This window comes from Mycetomoellerius zeteki, unplaced genomic scaffold (assembly GCF_001594055.1).
Source record: "Mycetomoellerius zeteki isolate Tzet28-1 unplaced genomic scaffold, Tzet1.0 scaffold174, whole genome shotgun sequence".
Taxonomy (NCBI): domain Eukaryota; kingdom Metazoa; phylum Arthropoda; class Insecta; order Hymenoptera; family Formicidae; genus Mycetomoellerius; species Mycetomoellerius zeteki.
This window is the reverse complement of record NW_017256696.1, coordinates 912,198-922,133: the sequence shown is the minus strand read 5'-3', so window position 1 is coordinate 922,133 and position 9,936 is coordinate 912,198. Positions and strand designations below refer to the sequence as shown.

At 27.8% G+C, this 9,936-nt stretch overlaps 1 protein-coding gene across 1 annotated transcript; it reads left to right on the top strand.

Annotated features, from left to right (window-relative positions):
* Nucleotides 1-987: 987 nt before the first annotated feature.
* Nucleotides 988-9,861, top strand: LOC108721450 (sodium channel protein Nach). The gene is made up of 11 exons (XM_018446000.1): nt 988-1,175; nt 1,758-1,900; nt 2,577-2,640; nt 3,578-3,752; nt 4,283-4,425; nt 5,483-5,615; nt 6,896-7,193; nt 8,031-8,084; nt 8,250-8,418; nt 8,516-8,622; nt 9,608-9,861. Exons 1-11 carry the CDS (start codon nt 988-990, stop codon nt 9,859-9,861), a joined length of 1,728 nt encoding a protein of 575 aa, XP_018301502.1.
* The last annotated feature ends 75 nt before the right edge of the window (nt 9,862-9,936 follow it).

Sequence of the window (9,936 nt, the reverse complement as noted above, 5' to 3'; positions counted from 1 at the left end):
TAGTTCAATATTTTTATACATCATTATGTTTATACAGCAGGTGATAGTTAAGTATCTAAAAGATTTTAAGGAGTGATTTCTCAGATTACTTCAAGATGAAAATTTCATATCATCATATATTCAAAATGATATAGTTTTAAAGATACAAAATTGAAAGGCAAATTTTATTTTTTTCTAAAAACTTCGAAAACCACTCAAGCTATTTTAATAAAACGTTAAACATACATAAAGTTTCATTAAAATAACCCGAATGATTTTTGAAATTTATGGAAATAAAACTTATTTAGAAGAAATTTTTCCTTCAATTTTGACACCTTATATCTTTAAAGTTAAGCCGTTGGAATATATGGACCTTATGAAATATTCGGCTTTATCTAATATAAAAAATTACTCCTTAAAGAGTTACCTTTTAGTACCGCAAATGTAGGTGATTAGGGACAGTTTAGATAACTTGGGACAGCATGTGCTTTTGTTAAATTCAATCATGGAATACATCCATGAGTCTCTAAATCTACAATAGGTGTTTTAAGCCTTAAGTCGTAAGAGATTGACCAATTATAGTCGAATTCAAAGAGAATAATTGACTATGATTCGTCCATTTCTTATGACTTAAAGCTTAGAACTCTATTGTAGATCCAGGATAAAGGAAGTTTAAGTTTTAAACTTCCTTTAGAGATTCATGGATGGATACCACGGTTAAATTTAACAAAAATATATGCTGTCCCAAGTCACCTACATTTACGGTACTTAACTACCACCTTGTATAGAAAAAAAGTTTTTAAATAATTCTTATTACATTTTTATTACATATTTTTGTTACGATTACTTTTTTTAATCTTACAAATAATCTAATTTCAAGACCAATTTGCAAACTTGCAACTTACACATAATAATGTTGAATAATACATAATATCTTAAATAATTATTTACTCTAGGCTGAAATTAATTAATTTTTGTGTTATATATTTAAGAAACGGATAATAAATGATGTGGGTCGAAAGGAATAAAGTTAAAGCTAAAAACAATACTTTTATCAAGCAAGCATGGATGACAAAAGTTTCGGAGAAATCATCACGCTTGAAAACTATATTAAAGTATTTAAAATTGTATTGTAAACATTCCAGTATAAACAGTTTAAAATACCTTGTCGATTCTCAAAGACCTTGGTTTGAGAGGTAATCAATCAAAATCACATTTATTTACAGTATAATTAGTGTGTACACAAATGAATATAGGATTATGTAGGAATTTCTAGAGTGTGTATTTTTCTTGCGAAATTAATAATACCGCAGTGAATAGAAATTTTAGGATTAGTAGCGGTTCACACATAAATTAAGACGTCCACAAATCATGATCCTGTTTCGCGGTACACTTTGCGAAAAGGAGAAAAAATAAACGCGACTCATTTTGCAAAAAGGAGAAAAAAAGGAAAGCGGAAAAAATGTAATTCCATAAAATGCCGCAATATGGCATTGTTAGTTGATTTAATGTAAATTTACGCATGATGACGTTAATATCGCGGTGCGAATTCAGTGATGAACACTTTGTGATATGAATAAGAACGAACAAATTATTGCTCAATGTTGCTTGGCTTACAACACGTAAATCTATACTTTTGCTTTATTCTTATCTCTATTGTTGTCTTTGAACTTTTAAAAATATAAATAAAATAAGCAAGTAAAATAAATAAATAAGGTACCACTTTAACTAAATAATGTCATTTTTACACTTGTTGTGTAATTAAATATATCTTTCAGAATTACGTGGGTTATTATACATTGCATAATTATATCTGTTCTGGTGAGTATGGTTTATACTTCTTATCAAGAATTTGTGTCATCACCTATAGTAATTTCCATGGATGCACATGATCATAAAACGGCCACTTTAGCCTTTCCAGGTATAAAGATTAAGATATTTCCTTAACTTGTACATGTGCATGCAATTATTTATAAAGATTTATTTTTGATAGTATATTATATTAATAGTTCATTTAACTAAGATTATTTATTTCCTAACGGATAAACTTTTCCTGGATGGAATCAATCATAATAATTACGAAAATGTCTAAATTGATATTTATGCATATATACATGTATATACATATATCTACAGGGTGTCCCATTTTAATGTCCCACCCCAAACAACTTTTTTATTTTTAATCTTAGAAAAAAATATTTCAGACAAAAGTTGTATGGCTTTAGGGGGACATAAAATGGTGTTATCATAGGCGAGCGGTTTATCCCCGAAAAATCGCTTAGAAAATGCATTAACCGACCGATCAAAGTTCTAGCGACTGAAAATGATTGGAATCGATTCCTTATATTATTCTGCGAAAAAGCATCTATATACATTTAATTTTTTTAAGTGGTCGTTAAAAAGCTATAAACAATTTTTTGTTTAAAAAATCTAAACTTTGAACAAAAATTCCGAAAAAATTCTGTAAGCTTAATTGGATCAAAATGAACATTTTTTGTCTCTTACAATTAGACTTTTTTGATAAAATCAATAATTTTCGAGACATAAAAGATTATTTTATCGTATTGATAAAAAATATATACCACGATAATTTTCAGGAATCTCCATCTGCTCCATTAATAGGATTAGTTTGCAATCCGCGAAAAAACTGGCGACCAATATGTGAGCTGGATTTGTATACTAAATAATCGCAAATTACATTCATGTATATTAAACACATCATTTGCATTTATGTACACTGATACCGATGAGATACTATTACAGACCGACATCCTTACAAGAATTCGTGTCCCTGTTATATGCTTTATTAGCAAACGCACATTTTAATATATGATATACTATTAAAGTTATTGTTGTACACTTATACAGTATAGTAGAGTAGACATAAATAGATTATCATATATATAGTAGAGATTTAAAAAAATGCTCGATTTGAATTTTTCATCATATTTTATTTTCTAGTAAAGATATTGATGCTGTTTCCAAATGTTATTGTTATTTACAAAAAATTACACAATACAAAAAATTCACTAAAAATTCACAATACAATTTATTCTAAGCTAAAAGATTTAATAATGAAAGACAATAAAAAAAATAATTATGTTATAAGAACTTTTTTTCGAAAATCATTTAATAATTTTACTTTAATAACTGTCTTTTTATTTACTATTACAGAAAATTAAATCAATAAGATTTGCTGTTGCGAGTCGGGCTATTGCGAGTTTTGACAGCATTGTATCTATGTGACGTACGTCACACTAATTTGTCCGTCACATAAAGTAAAAACTTAATTATCAACTTTGAAAGTATTATTAATTTTCTCATTACAGACACCAGTTTGTTCAATTTTATATTATATAAACATTACTTTAAAATATTTTCAGTATATTATAATATAAATATACCATAACGTATTATAAAAATATATGAAACATATTATGCTATTGAACAATGTAGACATCAATTACGTGGTCACAGAAAGTCGTGCATTTTTTGTCCTTGCTACTGTATATTAAAGATATCCTTGAAATGTATCATGATGACTTTAATTGAAATATTTATTCTTATTTTATTTTTTTAAATTTTTTTTTTGAACTAGTTCTAACGCAAAAATCACGGATCAGTCAGTCGATGAAATTCTCGATTTGATAAAGCAGCTGGGCAATCTCTACGTTTCTGTGATGGTCAATAATAATAGTCAAGATGTGAAATTAGATAAACTTTTAACAACTTATTATAACGGGTCTTATGATATCACTGAAATAATGAAAACTGTACGTATGCAAACTCAATCAACATCTTATTTCAAATATGTGATGTACTAGAGTTTTATTTACAAAAACACTTTTATATTAGACTTTTCTTATATACATACATATATACGCGTAAACTTCTTCTAATTGTATAATAATTAGGTAACTGATAATGAAAATTGCTTAATTTTTATTGTTTAGTATAATAATAGAAATTAAATTCTGTCTAATTATATATATAAAAGCTTGTCTAATTTTAAATGCAAATTTCTTCGAAAAGCGTGATCCCATTTTTATGCTGATCTTTCTCGAGTACTCCCTGTCTAAATTTATCTCCCTAACTTTCAATATTCTAGTGATTCTAATAAATAAAAATCATTTATGCACAGACAAGCACGTTTTTTTATTTTTCTGCGATGTAGGTGATTTTAATTTCTTCTGAAGAGCAATCAAAATATTATTTACACGATACTTCGTATCAGCCGTTGTTATCGTTTATATAAAAAATTGTCGGAAATTTATAATATATGTCGTATATTTGCATTTTTCAGCTGACACCACAATGTTCGATGTTAATGAAATGTAAGTTGCATGGAATCTACAGAAATTGCTCAGAGCTTTTTGAGTTTCGCAAGACGCAGGACGGATACTGTTGTACCTTCAATTATGTGCGTGAAAGCGATGACATCCCCAAGTGAGTATCCTGCTTTCAAAATGTATTTTCGAGAAGCATACGACACGTAGTAATTTAACCACTTATTCGACTAGTTAGGATAGGCAGCGCAGCGACATGTTTCAGAATGGGTAAATGAAGTATATCTCCAAAACGGGGGTCCCCTTGGCGTTTATTTTTTCTTTTTTTAAAAAGACGTTTTAGATGCAATACAGTCGTGTGTGCAATACGCTGTGTGCAATATCATTATGTGCAAACAATTAAGCTGTGGGCATTCGTTTTGTAGGCAAATGGAGCCCTCTCTTCCCAGAAGCATTATGTACTATATAAAAATGTTCTACTATTTATACGATAATGTTCTATTATATATATAAAATTGTTGTATTTATCATTGTGTTATTTTATTATATTTTATCACTATATTTTGACATTAAAGACAATAAATATATATATATTTTTTTAAATTAATTATTTTAAATATCTTCTAATTATATATTTAAAATTGATAAATACCAAATTGACATCAATTGAATCGTAACACTCTATAATATTAAATAATTCACAATATTTGTTGATTATTGATCGTAGTATATCAATAATATTGCAAAAAAATACTGCTGTTTGCCTTAATCTATTTTTGTACACGCGATGCATTATAAAGATTAACTACCGCTACTAGAAAAATCGATCTTTTATATAGAATAATTCATGAGTACTTTTTAATTATAATATTAATATGTAAATAAATTTTTCTTAACAGATATTTAATAGAAATCAATTTTTAATCAAAGAAAAACTTATTTAAAATTAATAAAACGCAAGTTCTCTTATCTTTTTATATTCCAAAGTATGTATTTTTGGCAATATGCATTAATTTTTAATGATTAATAATTCATTATTATGTTTTAATATTGAAAGAATTAATGCATATTGCCAAAAATACATCTTCTTGTTTTTACTTGTAGAATATGCTGGTAAAGTTTTGCCAAGAAAACAGGAACACCCTACTGTTAAATATAAGCATCACAATTATTTGAAAAATTATTTGAAATTAATTGCAAAAATTATACCCTAACAGACTGAACAATATAATTGAACCAAGAGACCAGGAATCAGTGAAGACTCTCGGAATAATAGGCGGTCTATCGGTCATGATGGATCCACTTTTGGATGACTATTTCTATTCAATATTGCCCGTTAAGGGTTGGAAAGTAAGTGGAAATGATATTATACACTATTTTAATTAATTGAGAAAGCAAAACAGTGGTCTTTAATTATATCCCACATTTTTTAAAACGACTTACATTTCGGAGCTATAATTAAATTTACTATCAAAGAAAAATTATTTATCGTTCATGCAAAATTAAAAAAAAAAAAAATCTGGAAAAATACTTTTTTTTAATTAACAAAAAACGATATTTAATCTAGATTCTGAAAAACTTGATAATACGCAATTACATAGAGAGTTCCTAGAATGTTTCGCTTAACTTCGTCAGCGTGTCTTGATTATTAAGGTAATGATAGAAGTTTGAATAAAAGAACTTTTGTTATTTAAAATAGTTATTAAAAAGGAATTACATAATTAAGAGGATTTCATGGAAATAAATAACAATCTCAATTAAATCGTAGGAACTTAATTTAATTCTTTAAGGCTTGTTATATCAAGGGCAACTATGTAAAATAAACAGAGAATGGAGGCAACTATAATAGTTCTGTATAATTGCCGTTATTTATTAATTACTTAGGGGTTTATTTTGTAACTTTTAACAACTGTAACATTAGACATACATCTTGATAGCCCCTTAGTTATCTTGTTATAATAACAATTTGGTAATGACGTTGCGAATTTTTATGATGATAATGTAACACCAGAGTTGGAACAGTCAATAGTTATTTATAACGGATTGGAAAAGTCATTCGTTACAGAAAAAAATATCTCACAATTTGTAATTCGTTACTCTTGCACTTCTTGCACGGGATCGAATTAATATGTTCAATTTCCCTTGAGAATTACTTGAAATATGCAAGTCGAATCGCGTACGGATATACAGGGTGTACCATTTTAATAATTAGGCATTAAGATTTCTCGAAAACTGTGGTAGATATGGAAAAATGTTTCAAACAAAAGTTGTATGGTTCGAAGAGGGACATAAGAAGGTACCATTGATTTGACCTTGAGTGGCGTTGTTCAGATCAGGTCAAGGTCACATCGATCTTTTTAAATGGAACACCATATTTTTTATTCCAGAATTTAATAGCTAATAGCGAGAAATTTTCAAAATACTATAATGAAGTTCATTTTCATTAAATACTTTCCGAGTTATGAGACTATAATATATGAGAGTATAATAGTAATTCAAGATTGAATTATTCAAGCATTAAAGATCCAGTTCCGACCGTTATAAACATTTTAATTTCTAATATTGATTGAGTTCTCACATGTTACGGTCTAAAATAAGATTCTTATTGTTAATATTCATTGAATTTTTAGGTGGTCGTGTTCAATCCTACTGATTATCCGGATATGACCAGTGGTGGTGTCACGGAGGTACTCGCAATGCCTCAATATGAAACATATTTGAATGTGGAAGCAACGCTCTTTAGCAGTAGTCGTAACATTATAAATTTACCCAGAAATAAACGTAACTGCGTTTTTTCAAGTGAAATAATTTTTTCAAATATTACAATATATACTTATAGCGATTGTATCGTTAATTGTAAGATTAATGACATACAAAAGTACTGTGGATGCAGACCATTCATTTACCCACGTCGTGGCAAAGAAGACCGTTAGTAAAAGCATATTATTAATTTTTTTAACTATTCATGCTTCCGAATGATCTTGATCCTAAAAATTAAAGTGTTTTGACATTTTCCATCGCTTACTGTTTATTAAAAAATTACTAACGAAACAATTTTTATATGAATAGAATATAATTTTTGAATACACAAACAAACAAGATACAGATTTCAGTAATATATGGAATGAAATTCTTTTCACGTTATATTTTCAAATATTGAGCGATTACGACATGAGTATGGTGTTTTAGCTCGTTTCGGCGTAAAAGATCATTATGTGAATTATAAGCAGAACTTATGTTTAAGAAATAGTGTGACTTTATTTTGAAAGATTATCGCAATTTTTTAAATTAGTGGCTTCTTTATATCCATTAACTAATGATGTAGCAACTATTTCTCTCTTCTCTCTTCTCTCTCAATGAATAAAATATAATATTTTCTCGAAAAAATGTTGGCAACATGTTACTTATTATGTGTGTTGAATATAACAACGGGTTTTTTTTTTCCAATGTTATTATTTTGAGTCATCATCCTAATATGTATGTACAAATACTGAAACACGCAAAACCTCCTTAAGAGTCAAAGTTAACGTCAAGATCATTCGGAAGTCATTTGGAGCTAACTGTGTAAAGGAAATTAATTACCTTATGTTGTAAAAAATAATCTGATTCTTTAAAACTTGCTTTACAAAAAAGAAATTTTAATTTTATTTATACAATTTTGTGTTTTTTACAGATTAATTTTAAAAATATTCTTTATTTGTGATTATTATTATTATGTTCTACATGTAATATATATATATATATATATACTTTGTTATACTTCAGATTCATGGCGTATTTGTAATATCACGGACTTCCAATGCCTATCTAAGTATAAATGTAAATATTTTATTACATTATTAATAATAAAAACAGGTGTTTCTTTACATAAGTAATTTGAAAATTTTAATATTTATATTATCTATATATAACATATTATATAAATAAATTAATAATTACGGTTATGTCATTTACTATATATTGATCCTTTATTTTCTGGAATAGCTAAACGAATGACAATTTTCTCTCACGAGGACGTAGAATCCAGTCTTTTTCAAGAAGAAAATGATGCTTTACATTGTATATATTGTTACCCTGCCTGCAACGACACTAGATATAGTGTATTAAGTATGAGAGCTTTCATGGATCACGGTACATTTGAACCTAACATATTGTAAGCATACAGTATTTTTATTAGTATAAAAAATAAAATTCTTTCTAAAGATTGTTCCTAAAAAAGATGTCGCCATTACTTTGTTGCCGAATTTCAGTCCAAATTACAAAATTACTAATGAAGGATTGCTGCATGTATACTTTTCGAAACACCGCACAATCAAATTGAGACAAGATATGTCTTCTTACTGGTATAATCTCTTGAGTAAGTACAGATTATTAAGAAATTATACTTGTAAATGGAAGTTTAAATTTAAATTTTTACAATCCGAACTTTTATATGTCTTTACTAGATTAAGAATTTAAAAAAAAAATTATGACATAAACGCAATCTATTTTGAATATAGGATTAATTATAGAAATAAGATTCTTTCTTTTATTCAATGCTTCTTTAAGAAATCTTATAATTATGAATTTAATTATTTTACTTAGTTTCTTTAAATATATTTTAATAATCAATTAAGGCAAAAGCTATACAAATAATTTTGTAAAATGGATAAAATTGATAAGCGGAAGGAACGTAAAAGGTATATCACACAGAATTGCTCAATGTTTAATTGAGGTATTATTAAAACGGCCGCAATTGAAAAGTATCTCGAATTAGCATCTTAAATTCTAAAATTCTTAAGATTTTACTTAAAATGATCTTGAAATTAATTGAAAACGACCTGTGAATATCAGACATTTTAATAATGTATAAATAAGCTTTAAAAGTATTGTTTAAAACATTTTAAAACTTGTTTTAAATATGTTTAAAACATGTTTAAAACATTAAGAATATTTTCAATAAAAAAACACGTTTTGTTCTTTAAAAAAAAAACATTTTCCCCCTAACCCTTTCTGTGGGCAATAATACTACATATATAGGCAACCGATCTGTAGACAATGATACATGTAGGCAAATGTGATTTCGTCTCTGAAATTTTTATTTGTGCGCAAAAGTGTTTGTATACTGTATAGTGTAGGCAATCGAGCTGTAGGCAATAATTTTTATGCGCAAACGAACTGTCGACAAAAATAGGCAAACGATGCTGTAGACAATCGATTTGTAGGCAAAAGAAACCATCTCAATCGTCACTATATGCGCGTAATGCTTTTTAAGAATAAACATTGAAAACACGCGGCCATTTCATCAAATCGTCTTATCCTCCCTTTCTAGATATCGTATCACAAAAATGATCGTTTTACAGGTGATATCGGCAGTATATGTGGCGTCTTCATCGGCTTTAGTTTCATCGCTATAGTGGAGCTTCTGTACTTCTTTGTACTCCTGTTTTGCGATTTGTTCTGTAAAAAATCGGTATTGCAGAAAGATGATCGCAAGACTGAAATCCCACCAGACCAAATTCAAACCAAAGGAAAATTATATTGGAATGAACTGTTGCCGCGATCTTGGCATTCAGCGAAATACGGCAAATTCTTTACTAAAAAAGCTAGATATTAACTGGCGAAGTTATTATGGAATTATTCAAGAAAATTTCCGATTGAAATAGTTCCATTTTTGTTAATATAATAGACT